Genomic DNA, 17,751 nt, shown 5'->3' with positions numbered 1-17,751 from the left:
ATTCTTTGTCCTTCCAATTATATTTTCAAAAATTATTCTAGTTTTCCTTTGCACAAACTTTCCCAATTATGATTTTTATTGTCTTTTTATTTTATTTTTTATTTTTCCTATCATATTTTCATTCTTATGGCCACCAACTGTTCTTATACAAACTCCTCCTCAGCATTTACTGTTGCCTATCTTGTTCAAACTCACACACAACCACTGCCTACTCCAAAAGAAGGCCTTTGGCTGAAAGCTTACTTGTTTAGCAGTCTTTTACGCTGTGTCTGTTTGCGACCTGAGATCTCCACTGTATGGTGAGTAGCAACCTATCCTTTTCATAATATTGTCAGAATTTATGGAAAGGCATTGTGTGTTTGGAAAGATCTACTGATGATACTTCTTGATTTCGTGAAGGCATATGATGGTTCACCAATGTAAAAGTATGGGAAATCTTGGAGAGAAAGGGAGGTGGACAATAAACAATTCAAATTCTTCAAGCAATGTGTGACACCAGCTTTAGTGTGTCCAGGCCCAGGTTGGAAGGACTGAATGGTTTAGGAATGTTACAAGGTTGGGACAAGGAAATTTGGCATCACCATTATCTGATAGATGGATGAAATTGTGAAAGAGACAAATGAAGCTTACAGAGAAAGGGAGATGGTGTTATTGCTATCTGCTGATGACATGTTGTAGGGAACCAACAGTAAGGATGCATGAAAATAAGTAAACATACGTGCAGTTGCCTTACATGAAGCCCCATGAGCAACGCCAGTGCCTCTGTGGACAACAGCATACTGTAGCCAGAGAGAGGAGCCGAAAGGCGCATTTCGCAGTCGAGCCACGCTATCCCACAAGCTGTGCACTAGGTCAAGATTGTGCAGGCCGCAAACCTTTGGTGGCCCGACGCTCGTCATCGATCGTGAAAGGGTACAACAGAGCAATACATTTTACCAGTGTGTGAGGTGCTTAGCCTGGGTATGGAAGATCCCGATGAAGGGTATGGAAATGCTGGACAAGACATACTTTACATCCATATTGACATATGCATCAGACTGGGGAAATGACAAGAGAGAGGAGAGTAGAATCTAAGCTTGTGAAATAAAATTCCTAAGAAATATGATTGGGGAAATGAGAAGAGACAAAGAGAGAAATGATGGTGTTCGGAAGGAAAACAGAGTAGAAAAGTTGAATGACAGAACTGAGAAAAATAAGTTAACTTGACTTGGACATGTGAAGAGAATGCAAGATGGAAGAATACCAAAATGAATGATGGAAGCCAAGTTTGAGGACAGTAGGGATACACAGAGCAAGCTGAACGGACTCGGTGAACACCAGTTTAAGAGGAAGGAATTTCGACTGGAACAAAATAGTTATATAGAAGAAGAATAAGTAAAAGTGAGGAAGTGTCCCAACCCAGCCTGATGCCATATACATAGGAAATGAAGACAACAATTACAAGAAACTGAATAAAACGGTATGAATTTCAGGTCTCTAAGTCAAACAGGTTTTGAAATATGATGATAATAAGATTTGAAAACATGACAAAAATCGCACAATTTTGGAAATTTCAAATTTATTCATAAAAAATGAAATGTCCACAACAAAAAGACAAAGTTATAAAGCTCTAAAATACATGCATCAAAAAAAGTTTTGCATCACCCCAGTTCCCAGAACTCCTAAAAATAGATGTTGACTTTGAATATTGTATCACAGACACAGTCCCTTTGACTGTTCAGAGATGTCACTAACCCCCCACCCCACCCAAAAGATGTAAACAACATTGCATGAGCCACACCTATTAGATACAGGGGGTCTGACAGGAGGTCAATTCCAGTCATTCCACCAGGAAGGAGGTACACAGCTCCTGTTGTCTGTAGTTCAACCATGCCTAGACAGTCAATGCCGCAGTTTGATCATGTCCGCATTGTTACTATGTGCCAGGAAGGGCTCTCAACAGGGGAAGTGTCCAGGTGCCATGGAGTGAAACAAAGCGATGTTGTTCAGCCATGGAGGAGATATAGAGAGACAGGAGCTGTTGGTGACATGCCTCACTCATGCCGCCCAAGCCCTATTACTGCAGTGGATGACTACTACCTACGGATTATGGCTTGGAGGAACCCTGACAGCAATGCCACCATCTTGAATAATGCTTTCTGTGCAGCCACAGGACGTCATGTTACGACTCAAACTGTGCGCAATAGGTTGCATGATACACAACTTCACTCCCTATGTCCATGGCGAGGTCCATCTTTGCAACCATGAGACGGTGCAGAGTGGTACAGATGGGCCCAACAACATGCCAACAAGGTCAGGATTGGCATCACGTTCTCTTCACCGATGAGTGTCACATATGCCTTCAACTAGACAATCGTCGGAGACTTGTTTGGAGGCAACCCAGTCAGGCTGAACACCTTAGACACACTGGCCAGCGAGTGCAGCAAGGTTCCCTGCTGTTTTGGGGTGACGTTATATGGAGCCGACGTACGCCACTGGTGGTCATGGAAGGTGCTGTAACAGCTGTATGATACATGAATGCCATCCTCTGACTGATAGTGCAACCATATCGGCAGCATCAAAAAAAGGCCCCCCCACTCCCCCATTCACATCTTGTGAATGACATCGCTCAACTAGAGAAGCCAGCATGTTCTTCAGACATGCCTGGGATAGATTGGAAAGGGCTGTTTATGAACGATGTGATCCACCAAGTGATCTATGCCAAATCGCTGTTGAGGAGTGGGACAATGTGGACCAACAGTGCCTCGATAAACTTGTGGATAGTATGCCACAACAAATACAGGCATGCACCAAAGCAAGAGGATGGGCTACTGGGTATTAGAGGTACCATTGTGTACAGCAATCTGGGCTACCAACTCTGAAGGTCTTTCTGTATGGTGGTGAAACACGCAATGTGTGGTTTTCAAGAGCAATAAAAAGTTCAGAAATGATGTTTATGTTGGCATCTATTCCAGTTTCCTGTACAAGTTCCAGAACTCTCGGAACAGGTGATGCAAAACTTTTTTTTATGTATGTATTAAAATTTAAAAATCTGTATTTTTTAATTTCACACAGAATAATCCAGACTTACGTTTAAACTTTACAATATTTGCATACCAATGTATCCCAACAGCAATTGCTCAAACAAATTTCATGGTATTAGACACACTTCTAATTAAACTGGGGCTCTTAGATTGTATTACTAATTTAAGTAATTACTTTTTTCTGTTTTTTCTCGAACATAATCATTAAATGTTGAAAGAAATTCAGAAGTAAATCATACTCTCTCTGTGCAACAGTGTAATAGATATACTACACACTATAAATAATACTGAAATATTATAAAACATGTAGTACTGGAACATCAAAACTATTGCTGTAAGAAGGAACTACCAGTTTCTAGGCTTACCTATGCCTGCTCATTTTGCTCCACCACAGCAATATTTCCTACTCCTCTTTCCCATGTCACTATCACAGTTTGAAGAAATTCTTGAGAGTAATAAAATCACTTTGGTATGCATTTATAAGACACTGCCGTAACACTTGTCTGTTCTGCACTGCTATGCTACATTGGTTCTTCCATGCAGAAACTGACAGTTTGGAAATAAGCAATAAATACACTCCTGGAAATTGAAATAAGAACACCGTGAATTCATTGTCCCAGGAAGGGGAAACTTTATTGACACATTCCTGGGGTCAGATACATCACATGATCACACTGACAGAACCATAGGCACATAGACACAGGCAACAGAGCATGCACAATGTCGGCACTAGTACAGTGTATATCCACCTTTCGCAGCAATGCAGGCTGCTATTCTCCCATGGAGACGATCGTAGAGATGCTGGATGTAGTCCTGTGGAACGGCTTGCCATGCCATTTCCACCTGGCGTCTCAGTTGGACCAGCGTTCGTGCTGGACGTGCAGACCGCGTGAGGCGACGCTTCATCGAGTCCCAAACATGCTCAATGGGGGACAGATCCGGAGATCTTGCTGGCCAGGGTAGTTGACTTACACCTTCTAGAGCACGTTGGGTGGCACGGGATACAGGCGGACGTGCATTGTCCTGTTGGAACAGCAAGTTCCCTTGCCGGTCTAGGAATGGTAGAACGATGGGTTCGATGACGGTTTGGATGTACCGTGCACTATTCAGTGTCCCCTCGACGATCACCAGTGGCGTACGGCCAGTGTAGGAGATCGCTCCCCACACCATGATGCCGGGTGTTGGCCCCGTGTGCCTCGGTCGTATGCAGTCCTGATTGTGGCGCTCACCTGCACGGCGCCAAACACGCATACGACCATCATTGGCACCAAAGGAGAAGCGACTCTCATCGCTGAAGACGACACGTCTCCATTCGTCCCTCCATTCACGCCTGTCGCGACACCACTGGAGGCGGGCTGCACGATGTTGGGGCGTGAGCGGAAGACTGCCTAACGGTGTGCGGGACCGTAGCCCAGCTTCATGGAGACGGTTGCGAATGGTCCTCGCCGATACCCCAGGAGCAACAGTGTCCCTAATTTGCTGGGAAGTGGCGGTGCGGTCCCCTACGGCACTGCGTAGGATCCTACGGTCTTGGCGTGCATCCGTGCATCGCTGCGGTCCGGTCCCAGGTCGACGGGCACGTGCACCTTCCGCAGACCACTGGCGACAACATCGATGTACTGTGGAGACCTCACGCCCCACGTGTTGAGCAATTCGGCGGTACGTCCACCCGGCCTCCCGCATGCCCACTATACGCCCTCGCTCAAAGTCCGTCAACTGCACATACGGTTCACGTCCACGCTGTCGCGGCATGCTACCAGTGTTAAAGACTGCGATGGAGCTCCGTATGCCACGGCAAACTGGCTGACACTGACGGCGGCGGTGCACAAATGCTGCGCAGCTAGCGCCATTCGACGGCCAACACCGCGGTTCCTGGTGTGTCCGCTGTGCCGTGCGTGTGATCGTTGCCTGTACAGCCCTCTCGCAGTGTCCGGAGCAAGTATGGTGGGTCTGACACACCGGTGTCAATGTGTTCTTTTTTCCATTTCCAGGAGTGTATGATATGCCACTTACAAGACATAAATAATTTATTAACTTACATCTGTTCAGAAACATTGCATAAACAATAACACACTGTCTAATTTAATGATGCTCTCTTTATTGATCCTTCTATCGCCCACCACACTCATCTACTGACATAACAGAAAACTTCAGAGAAAACCTCAGTTCATTTGCATGTAAATGTCCCAATCATACTGTAATCATCTGTGGAAACTTTAATCCTCCTTCATCAATTGGGAAACTTACAGTTTTGTTAGCTGTGCACATGATAAAGACATCCTGTGAAACTTTGCTAAGTGTCTTCGCTGAAAACTACCTACAACAGATAGTTAGGAACACCACTCATGATGGAAATAAATTGGATCTAATGGCAACAAATAGACCCGACCTCTTTGGGGATGTCCATATTGAAACTGGTATCAGTGACGATGAAGCAGTTGTGGCAACAATGATTACCAAAGTACAAAGAACAACTAAAACAAGCAGAAAGATTTATATGTTCAGTAAACAAGATAAAAAAATCAATAGTGTCATATCTCAACGAGGAACTTGGAACTTTCAGCACAGGCTGGAGCACGTAGAGGAACTCTGGCTCAAGTTTAAAAGAATAGTTGACCATGCAAGGGATAGATATGTATCCAGTAGAACAGTTCATAATGGGAGGGAACATGCATGGTATTGACACTGTAAATAAACTTCTAAGGAAAGAGAGATTACTGCATAACAGGTGTAAAACAAAGCATAGGGTTATACATGTAGAGGTGCTGAATAAAACACATTTGGTTGTCAAGACAGCAATGTGTGACATCTTCAATGATTACTGTAGCAGAATACTGTCAAGTGATTTTTCACAGAACTTGAAGAAATTCTGGTTATATGCAAAGGCTCAGTACCACACCTACGCTTATTGTCAAATGTATAGTCATATGGGGTATTCAAAGTTAGTGTCCTGTCCCTTGCAAATGAGGCAGAAACTAAAACTGAGGGTAGCAAAGCATAAGCTGACGTGTTTAACTCCATTTTCGAATGATGCTTCACAAAGGGAAATCCAGGAGAATTGCTCCAATTTAATCCTCATACCACTCATGGAAAGAGAATTTGTAGTGGTAATGGCCTGAGCAAACGACGTCAGCAGAAATGAAAGGAAGATAGCTACTTCAACACTGAAGAAGACTCTCGCAGTGTTAACCCACACCAACGTGATTGTCATTAGTGTGCCTCATCGACATGATTTGCCCCAGCGGTCATGTGTGAATAAGGAAGTGGAGCAGACTAACAAGGAGTACAAAGCTATCTGTAAGTACTTTAAGAATGTTCCCTTAATTAACACCAGGAAATGCAGCAGAGAATGGCATACCAAGCATGGTCAACATTTCAATAATCTAGGTAAACGTGTTTTAAGTGATACAATTTTCGGAATAGTATTGGATAAGCTAGAGAAGGAAAAAAGACCAGTAATGTGTTTGGATTATGTTTCAACTGAGATGACAAAAAACTTGTATGCACAGACCAGGCTCGGTGTTCAAGTAACATAAGGACACAACCTGGTCAACTTTCATGCGGTAATGTTAGGTCATGTCAACTAATAGAATATGCAAAAAAAGAAATGCCTAAAGTAGAGTTTAAAATATGCTACCTCAATATTCAGGGTACAGCAGATAAAAACTTAACAGTGAATGAATTTTCAAATGAAAATGGGGTAGGTATTCTATGTTTAAGTGAACATTGGCGTAAAGAGGGTGAGCTTGGGTACAAAGTATTGGATGATTACACACTACTTAGTTGCTATTGCAGAAAACAGTACTTACGTGGTGGGGTAGCAATATATGGAAAAACACCTCTTGCACCAAACTGTGGCAGGACAGATCTCAATACCCTTTGTGATAAAATACATTTTGAAATATCAGGTCTAGTAATTGAGAGCCTTAAGCTAATGGTAGTATTAGAGTACGGGCCACCTAGTGGTGGCCCCTGTATCTTTCAGGAGAAACTTGAGGAACTCTTAAATGTATATATGTATACCGAAACGGACAAATACAATATTGTCATTGGAGGGGATATCAACTCAAGTTTTGATGTCCTGCAGGACAGAAAAACTGTGACAGATCTCAAAAATGTGCTTCGACAATTTAACCTGTACTATGCTAACTGCAAACCTACCAGAGGCTCATCCTGTCTAGATAATATATTTACCAATATTAAGAGAACTTGTATGTCCACTGATGTAATTAGTTTCCCTTACTCAGACCATGATGCAGTGTATCTTAGTCTTAATAATGTAACTTCAGACTGCACCAAACCAGAATCTAAAATTGTGATTACTAGACCAGTGAGCAGAGAGAGGATGGATAGGTTTAGACATGCCCTCACCTATTTCATTTGGGACACACATTTTATTATGCTTCAACACTGTTCAGCTGATATTGTTTTCACCAAGTTTTTCAGCAAGTTTTCCACCATATTTTTAAATATATTTGAAAATAACATCCATATGAAAAAAATGTACAGTGAATATTAGTATTAATTACAAGAAAAGGAAAACAAAGGAATGGTAACTCAACAGTTAGGGCAATTGAAAAATACAGTTATGCTGTATTCTAGTCTGCATAAAACCAGTAAATCAGAACTGAATAAAGAACTGTATGCTAAAGCTGAATACAAGTATAGGAAGGCAATAAATGAAGCACAAAAACTGCATAACATAGTAAACATTGAAAAATCTAACAATAAATGCAAGAAGGCCTGGAGTGTAATAAACTCCATTGTTCACACTAAGAATTTAATAAATTTTGCATTCAGTCGATTGAAGAAATTAGTACTTCAATAAACAAGCCCCCTAAAAATGCACTTAGTATTATGGACAGCTGCTTCGAAAAGCTTTCCCCAAGCACCTTCACTTTCACAGAAGTGAGCCCAAATAATATCCTAAAAATAGTGAAAATTTTCAAACCTTCAGTAAGTGTTGATTACTATGATATGTCACATAATTTGTTGAAAGACGTTATTGATTGTGTGATTTATCCTTTAACTTTTTGTGTTAACAAATGCCTAGTTGAAAGTAAGTTCTCCAACATACTAAAAATTTCTAGAGATGTGCCCATACATAAAAAAAGGAAAAGACGTGTCCCGCTAGTTACAGACCTATATCCATAAACACAGTTTTTCAAAAATTTTAGAAACAATTATGTATGAGCAAGTTAGTGTCTACTTGGGTAAATTAACTATAATTAGTGATAGACAGTTTGGATTTAGGAAAGGTAAATCCACAATGGATGCAATGGACTCCCCGTAAAAGTAGTCCTATACGTGTTTGAGGCTAGGGCTATGCCCAGGCTACATTTTGTGACCTGAGCAGAGCATGACACTGTGCTGAATAAGCTATTTTACTATGGTTTTGATGACAACAGTATAAATATGTTCAGATCTTTTCTAGAGAACTGTCAACAAGTTGTGTGCATTGGTAGGGAGAAATCAAATTTGGTTAATGTTAGGTACGGAGGGCCTCAAGGGTCAGTGCTTGGACCTTTACTGTTTATACTAATGATTAATGACCTGCCCTCATTCATAAATTCTCACACAATATTGTATGCTGAGGACACAACTTTTATAAATAAAAGCTCTGATATAGGTACACTGAAAACACTCACCGAAAATACCCTTGCTCAGTACTCATTATGGTTCAAAGCTACCAGGTGTATCGGTATGAAATGAGCGTTTTTTGTGAAAATGTAAACCAATTTACATCGATATAGTAGTTTATGTAGAAATATATGCTCTTGACTTTGTCTATTGATGTAATCAGACAAATGACAATAAAATTATTATTATTATTATTATTTTAAATCTCAGACGTTATGTATAGTATTGTACATCCACTTGTGATGGGATCTACTGTTTCTATTTGTTGTTTGCAACGTCTGCATTTATCTGTTGTGGTATTGGGATCTTTAATGATATGCTTGCTGTAATATCTGGTGTTTATTGTTTGATCCTGTATTGCAATCATGAATCCTTCCGTCTCACTGTATATATTGCCTTTTCTTAGCCATGTGTTTGATGCGTCTTGATCGATGTGTGGCTGTGTTAGATGATACGGGTGCTTGCCATGTAGTGTTTTCTTTTTCCAATTTACTTTCTTCGTATCTGTTGATGTTATGTGATCTAAAGGGTTATGAAATTGCAATGATGTAGCCGATGTATTTATATGAGTGATTGCTTTGTGTATTTTGCTAGTTTCTGCTCGTTCTACAAAGAATTTTCTTAAATTGTCTACCTGTCCATAATGTAGGTTTTTTTATGTCAATAAATCCCTTCCTCCTTCATTTCTGCTTAATGTGAATCTTTCTGTTGCTGAATGTATGTGATGTATTCTATATTTGTGGCATTGTGATTGTGTAAGTGTATTGAGTGCTTCTAGGTCTGTGTCACTCCATTTCACTACTCCAAATGAATAGGTCAATATTGGTATAGCATAAGCATTTATAGCTTTTGTCTTGTTTCTTGCTGTCAATTCTGTTTTCAGTATTTTTGTTAGTCTTTGTCTATATTTTTCTTTTAGTTCTTCTTTAATATTTGTATAATCTATTCCTATTTTTTGTCTGTATCCTAGATATTTCTAGGCATCTCTCTTTTCAATCGCTTCTATGCCGTCACTGTGGTTATCCAATATGTAATCTTCTTGTTTAGTGTGTTTTCCCTTGACTACGATATTTTTCTTACATTTGTCTGTTCCAAAAGCCATATTTATATCATTGCTGAATACTTCTGTTATCTTTAGTAATTTGTTTTAGATCATCCATGTATAGCAAATGTGTGATTTTGTGTTGATATGTTCCAGTAATATTATATCCGTAATTTGTATTATTTAGCATGTTGGATAGTGGGTTCAGAGCAAGGCAGAACCAGAAAGGACTTAATGAGTCTCCTTGGTACATTCCATGCTTAATCTGTATTGGCTGTGATGTGATATTATTTGAATTTGTTTGGATATGAAGTGTGGTTTTCCAGTTTTTCATTACTATGTTTAGGAGCTGTATCAATTTAGGATCTGCTTTGTATATTTCCAATATCTGTAGCAACCATGAGTCGGGTACACTATCAAAAGCTTTTTGGTAATCAATGTATGCGTAGTGTAGCGACCTTCGTTTAGTTTTAGCTTGATATGTCACCTCTGCATCTATTATCAGTTGCTCTTTACATCCTCGTGCTCCTTTGCAGCAGCCTTTTTGTTCTTCATTTATAATTTTGTTCCCTGTCGTATGTGCCATTAATTTCTGTTATCGCTTCAGGTATTTGTGGTATCATTTTGTTTCTGCTTGTATCCACCGTGCATGTCTGTTATATTGTACTGGTTTTGACCATATGTTGCTCCATAAGTATTCCATGTCTGTTATGTTTGGTGAATTGTCTATTTTAATGTGTGTGTTATCTATTGTCCGGTAAAATTTCTTTTGGTTTGTGTTGAATGTTTGGTTTTGTTTCCTTCTATTTTCACTTTTTTTGTATCTTCTAAGTCATTTGGCCGATGATTGTAATTTCTGCTTCTTTTCATCTAATTGCTCTATTGCTTCTTGTTGTGAGATTTTACCTAATCTTTTTTGTTTTTTGTCTGATATTTCATTTCTTATAAATTGTGTTAGCTGTCCGATATCTTTTCTCAGTTTTTCTATTCTGATCTGTAGCCTGTGTTGCCATGCTGGTTTTGTGGGTTTCTTCTGTGTGTTGGTTGGCTCTGATCCCTGCCTAGTGAGTATATTTAGTGTAGTGAGTGTTCCTATATAAATCAGTAGTTATAACTCTTCCATAGTTGTATTTTCATTTATTTTGTTGTGTATGATTGTGTTGATAGTCGTTGTTGTTGTTTTGACTTGTGGGTTATTTGGTGGTCTATGCAAGAGTGGTCTAATGTCTGTATTTGTGTCTTTGTATTCTATATATGTCAGCTGAAATTTTTCTTCTATATCTAACATGTGTGTCACTTCGTGATCTATTTGATCTTGTTCTGATGGCTGTCTTAAGAATTCGTTTTCCTCTGACTGTTTAATTGATGCGTGTTGTTCTTTGTTTGTTTGCTCTGGGATGTTTGAGTCCATTACTGTATTTTCTTCTTCTTCTGATTGCACATTATTTTGTTCCAGTATTTGTTGTACTTGTTTGATGTTTTCTAATTCTGACTGGGGTATCCTGTTATTTTTGGTTATTACACGGATCTGATTAGCCAGTTGTTGTTCTGTTAAAAATTTTAACTCTGGGTATCTGGAAATAAATGTTGTGTATACTTGTGATCTGTATCCAGTTGTGTTGGTTCCTAAGTTTGCTGCTTGGTAGTAACAGAACATGAGGTGTTGGTTAACTTCATCTGACCATCTCATCCTCTGTCTTTGTTCATTATTATTATTTTCGATTATTCCCACTTAAAGAGAGCGTTTGAACTTGAATTCCTTTATGATGATTGTTTATGTTTTTCTGAGCCCAAATTTTCTTCATGTGTTCACTGTGTTGTTTCTTTCGCTCTGCTGTCCATTTGCATCCTGGTCTCTTCTGTGTTGTGGTGTCAAATTCATGTTTTTTGATGCTGTTCTTGAATTCAGTTCTATTTTCTGCATTGTTTACTGTTATGTGTGCTTGTCTGAGGTCCTCTTCAACTTCTTTTATCCATTTTGTTTTTCCCCTGCCCGAGTTGATGACTTTAAGTATTTGCTTTGAAATTCTGTTTTCATTCATCCTGTGAATATGTCCGTAGAACTGCATTCTTCTTTTCGTTATTGTATCCGTAATCTTGTCTGTGTATTTATATAATTCTGATGTTGGTCTCTTCTTCCAGATTCCTTGCTCTTGTATCGGGCCAAAATTTCTCCTGAGAATTTTCCTTTCTTGTTTCTCTATTTCTCTGATTTTAGTTTGCCCACCTATTTGTGTTGTTTCAGATACATACAGTGCCTCCGGAAGTATGACAGTGTTGTAGTGCCTCAGTTTTGCGTTAATGGATATAGACTTTTTGTTATAATAGTTCCACATGAGTTTATATGCTTTCTGTAGTTTTTTTATTCTTTCCTCATTGGCCTTTAGGTTGATCCCTGATGGCTGGATGATTTCTCCCAGGTACTTAAAATGTGGTACTTGTAAGATTTTCCCATGGCTTGTCACAATACGCAATTTGTCTTTTGGCACTCTTTCTATGTACTGGGTTTTCTCATTCAAAATTTGCAGGCCAGTTCTTTGTGCAATTTCGTGTAACTTCTCTATGGCGTTAGTGGCTTCTTTTCTATTATTTGTGAGGATTGCAAGGTTATCTGCAAAAGCTAAACACTTCACATTGAATCTGTTATCTTTTCTAATGCCAATAAAATTATTATTATTATTATTATTATTATTATTATTACTGAAAAGATGAAGCAAGTAACTATTAGTGTCAGTGGTGTTGAGAAAAAGGTGAAATCGTTAAAACTGAATCAAGCTCCATGGCCTGATTGAATCACTGTAAAGTTTTATACTGAATCTGTGGGTGAGTTAACTCTTATAATTACACTCCGTTGTAGATCCATCAAACATAAAACTGTGCTCAGTTCTTGCATAAAGGCAGAGGTAACACCCGTCTACAAGAGGGGTAGTGGAGGTGATCCAAGAAACTACCATCTGATATCCTTGGCATCAAGTTGTTGCAGCATCTTAGAACATCTTTTGAGCTCAAACATACTTAGGTATCTTGAACAGAATGAATCCACAATGCCAAGCAGCATGGATTTTGAAAACACCGACCATGTAAAACCCAACTCGCACTTTCCTCACATGACATACCAAAAGCTTTGGATCAAGGCAATCAGGTAGATGCCATATTTCTTGATTTCAAAAAGCAATTGACTCAGTGCTGCTTATTGTCAAAAGTATTGTCATATGGGGCATCAAATGAAATTGGTGACTGGACTGAAGACTTTTTAGTAGTGAGGACACAGCATGTTATCTTGGGGGAGAGTCACTGTATAGGGAAATAATATCTGAAAGAAGCTGCGTAAATATTCAGTCAGATCTTGGTAAGATTTCAACATGGTGCAGAGATTGGCAACTTGCTCTAAATGTTCAGAAATTTAAAATCTTGGACTTAACAAAACAACAGATGTAGCATCATAAGACTATAATATCAACGAGCCACTGTTGGAATTGGCCAACTCATATAAATGCCTTGCTGTAAAACTGTACAGATATGAAATGCAATGATCACACAGGTTCAGTCACGAATAACGCAGAGTTCAGTTTATTGGTAGAATACTGGAGAAGTGCAATCGATCTAAAAAGGAGATTGCTTAAAAATCACTCGTGTAACTTGTTCACAATATTGCTCAAATGTGTGGGACCCGCACCAGATAGAACTAACAAGGGATACTGAATGAATCAGAGAAGGGCAGCATGAATGATTTGAGGTTTGTTTAATCTGTGAGAGAGCATCACAGAGATACTGAAGAAACTGAAGTGGCAGACTCTTGAAGACAGACATAAATTATCCCGAGGAAGTCTATTAACAAAGTTTCAAGAACCAACTTTAACTGATTACTCTAGGAATATATTACAACCCGCCACGCATCGCTCACATAGGGATCATGAGGATAAGATTAGAATAATTACTGCATGCACAGAGAGGCATTCAATCTATCATTCCTCCCACACCTCATACGTGAATGGAACAGGAAGAAATCCTAATAACTGGTACAATGTGACACATTCAGCTGAAATAAGAAATGCACACACCCTTTCTGCAGAAACAGAGTTACAATCTATATCCACAAATTCTTTACAAGTTTTCAGTTAGCTGCTAGACAAATAATTTATTTTTTCATCGTGGTATATAACTGCATGCCAGAGGGAGGGATAAGTGTGCATTCTCAGTTTTTCTGATTTTCAGATCTAATTTCATTTTTCAGATCTCTTAGTAATACCAGATTTATTTACTGTCATTTGTGTTTTCTGTCAATTTATCTCTCTTTGAAACTCCATCTTACCAGATATGACTTACCATTCTCATCATCGCCTCCTGGTGCTGACAAACTTCTCTTGAAAGAAAGATTAACTGGTGACTCCTTCTGCGGTGAAGTTGGGGTCGAAGAAGCATTCTTAACCTGTGCTGTAATTAAAATTACAGAAAATTAAATCAATAATGAATCCTACCAACATATAACTGATCTACAGAATGAGATATATCTGCACTGAAGCTAAGATCCACAATCACATTTATATTCAGATGGCAGCCTGAGAGTGCACCATTTTGGACCCGGGATATGCTGCTTTGGTTCTGAAGAATTCTTGAGTTTTCTGTGTTAGAGTCTGTCTAAAAGTCAATCCCATTCTCTTAGCATCTCACAACAGTCAGTTTCGTTAAAACAGTTTCAAAAATGTGCGATTCTTTTTTCTAGACAGGTGGTATAAACCACCTTAAATCAATGAAGCAAACTCAAAAGGAACACATTACATTAGAATACAATTCATCTGGAAAAGCTAACTGCCCAAAAACAGCACCTCATAGGATGAAATATTCTGATCGGGTTAAATAAATAAATACTATGTATTTTATTCAGACATGCAAGAGTTCTCTCTTCCTTCACATAAATCCAGGATAGAAACAGTACCGTTTATGCCACACAAGCAAGAAACTCTGTATTCAGTCACTGATGCCGTGAAAAGCAAGCGATATTCAGATAGTGACTTATACAGTATGCAGAGCACTGAAATGGGTACTTAAATAAGCAAATATAACTGCCATGTTTCAACACAGAACAATACTTAAACATATATTTATATTAAACACCAACAACAAGCAATGGAATAAACAATCGGCTTGAGAACAGCAAAAAGACATATATACAAATAACACAAAACAGATGGGGAAAATATTTTGAAAACCAGTAAAACTCAATAAAAATACATTTTAAAAGTATCCATTTATTGCTACAGAATTAGATGTTCTCACATAAAAGCTGTTTACTTACAAGTGGACCATATACTGCACATTAGGCATAACTCCATTAGTGACAAATGCTGGATGTAACCACATCAGCTGTCAATTACTGTGGACTGTGAAACCATGTGCCCTCCTACGAGGTACAGGTACAACATGGATTTTAGTAGTGCAGCTGTTTTACAAGAGCACTGTGTGATATCTACTGTATCTACTTCTTGAACAAGTAGAATTTAGATGTCTACTTGTATAATGCATACTTAAGTTCCCCAAAATTAAAAACAGAAAGACCTCATCATATCACTGCAGAAAGCTGTTGCTTATTACAGTACACAGATTAAGTTTCTATGAGTCTATGTCTTATGTAAATGAGTGCCTTGACTCATAATGCATCCCTGCAGGTTCTTGTTCCTGATGTCACCTATCGAACAAGATGAATGAATGAATGATGTTTGCTGTCATGCAGTTCATGATAATAATCTCCCAACCCTGCATTTCACACTGGAAAAGCATGGTTCTAGCTGAGGAAAAAAAAATCTCACTGAAATAAGATGTACACAACTGGGAAACACTAGAAAAATTTAAGGGAAATAAACCTAATATTGTTAACAGTATGAATAGGACTTTAAAATAAATAAATAAGGGGGTTCCCGGTCTAGAATTACTTCCCTATCACTGTGACCTGCATTCAAATGAACTGATTTGGAACTTCACTAAACCCAAACAATAATGGCAAGAAATATCTACCACCTAGATGAAAACTTTTATGAAACTGACACACAACTGCATAAAATGAGTAGCTATAGAAGACTGGTCAAAGCTGTGCACGCATTCATAATATTTTAAAAGTACAGTTCCACTATGATCCTTCAATAGAGGAGCAACTGGAGTAGTTTATTATAAAGCTGAACTTGAGAGCAGTGATGAAAAGGAAGACTGGAACACTAATGTTGTCTAATCTAGCCGATCAGAAGAAAGTACTATCAACTGACAAGAGAGTTTACTGGGCTACCGAGGCAGCTGATTAAATCTCAGTTTAAATACTACAGAATAAACATCTGCATACAGTATTCTTTACGTAACACTGTCCGTAAGTAATATGTTTGTCCTCAGAATCTGCAAGCATATGACATGTACGCATTTATTTCCTCAGTGTTAATAACATTTTGATACAGAGTGTACATGAATACCCCCCCCCCCCCCCCCAACAGCAGTGATATAATTTGTCATAACACCAGCATCCTCACTGCTCATTGATAAAATCAAGCCAGAGAAGCAACACTTTCATTCCATTAAAATATGAAATACACTATTTCTGCCCACATTTCATCATAGTCATTAAAGTTTCTACATTTTGCAATATTTCTCAAGCTACATCAACAACAATTGTATGATTATTGTAAGTACCCACCAGCTTTACTGCGGAAGCGCAGAGCACGTGGCACCCGCCGTGCAGCCTTCTCGGAGGGAGAGCCACCTTGTAATTGTGGTGGTAGGCTAGGCTGGAGGGGCAGACTGTGAATCGCTTCCCCAGCACCACCACGCATTCGCATGCGACCCGCCACAGAGAAGCAGTCTGCATCAGTAGGGCCAACTCTTTTGCGCCAGCCCTGAGTTGCAGCATCCAGCTTGCCCAGACGATCAGCCAGAATGCTTCCGGGGCTTGCAGTGGCTGAGCCCGTATCCCCATCAGGATCACGGTGGTGTGCTTGCAGCTCCTGCAACCAGCGATCACACGCAGCGCCGATCACCACCGCTGCCAAAAGCGCCAGCACGGCGCAGCCTACCAGGTACCACAGCATTGCCACTCGTGTGGCCTGCCTGCACCAACCAATTCTAATCGTCAGTGTGTCTGTGTTACCTTTATTACTGACCCTGCACACTCAATGGTTCCTTCCATGTTTCAGTAATCCGTAACAACTTTGTGTAAATAAGCTATAACATTTAGTTGTAGTGGTGGTAGCAATTCTATTGTTCAATTCCTACTGTGAAGCAATACCACAAATTGTTAGTTGGAAATTCTAAGAACAATGAGGCAGTCTTAAAGTAGATTCCAACAGTCGGTGATATGGCAACAGTAATAAACTTTGGAATTGCCTCCACTCTGTCCGTTCAAATGGTGTAACATAACAGTGAGAAACTAGGATCGTATTATTAACCTTAAGAGATTTATCAACTGATACTGTTACAGCAGATAAAATACTGTTATTTTCATTATTTATTAATATATGAAAGCACTTTAGTTCATTTTATCATATCAGATTACGAAAATTAGCAAGCGGTAATTGTCATTCAAATGTTATAACGGCAAAAGCTGCCACAAAAAATATAGTCAGTCAAAAAAATTTCTGTAATAATCGGAATTCGTAAAATCTTAAATAAATTAAAAACCATTAGCTAATCAAACATTATTTGTTATATGATTCCTTTGTTTCTCGGTTTGTTGGACTACATTGCCAGGAAGTTCGATGTCTATATATAAAAATTTAAATCTGAGGTAAGGAAAGCTTTTGTAGCAGAATTGAATGCGTGGAAGAGAAGCAGATGGGTTATGAGGATATACAACGATAACATAGATACGTTTTAAATAATTTTTAAGTTATAAATTCTTCTTTAAACTGAAGTGCTAAAAAATCATGTCATTAGAATATCACGAACAAAGAAAATTTTGAATTTGTAGGAAATAGAGACTAGGGAAGTTACAACCTGAAGGAAGTGTGGAACGCGCAACACCTGTTTTGTAGATAACAGAACTCATAGTGGTGGCAGACTGGAGGTAAG

The 17,751-nt window shown here is 39.0% G+C and overlaps 1 protein-coding gene across 4 annotated transcripts in view; it reads right to left on the bottom strand.

The window, feature by feature from the left end:
* The window catches only part of LOC124790073 (supervillin), a 471,354-nt gene that overhangs the window by 90,390 nt on the left and 363,213 nt on the right, over nucleotides 1–17,751 (bottom strand). For all 4 annotated transcript variants that reach the window (XM_047257637.1, XM_047257638.1, XM_047257639.1 and 1 more), the window contains 2 exons: nucleotides 16,382–16,688; nucleotides 14,032–14,139 (listed from right to left, as the gene is read on the bottom strand). In XM_047257637.1, the coding sequence (XP_047113593.1) occupies nucleotides 14,032–14,139; nucleotides 16,382–16,688 (415 nt within the window). The remainder of the gene's footprint in view (nucleotides 1–14,031; nucleotides 14,140–16,381; nucleotides 16,689–17,751) is intronic.

This window comes from Schistocerca piceifrons, chromosome 3 (genome assembly GCF_021461385.2).
Source record: "Schistocerca piceifrons isolate TAMUIC-IGC-003096 chromosome 3, iqSchPice1.1, whole genome shotgun sequence".
Lineage (NCBI taxonomy): Eukaryota > Metazoa > Arthropoda > Insecta > Orthoptera > Acrididae > Schistocerca > Schistocerca piceifrons.
The sequence above is the reverse complement of the archived record's forward strand: the minus strand, read 5'-3'. Positions and strand labels throughout refer to the sequence as shown.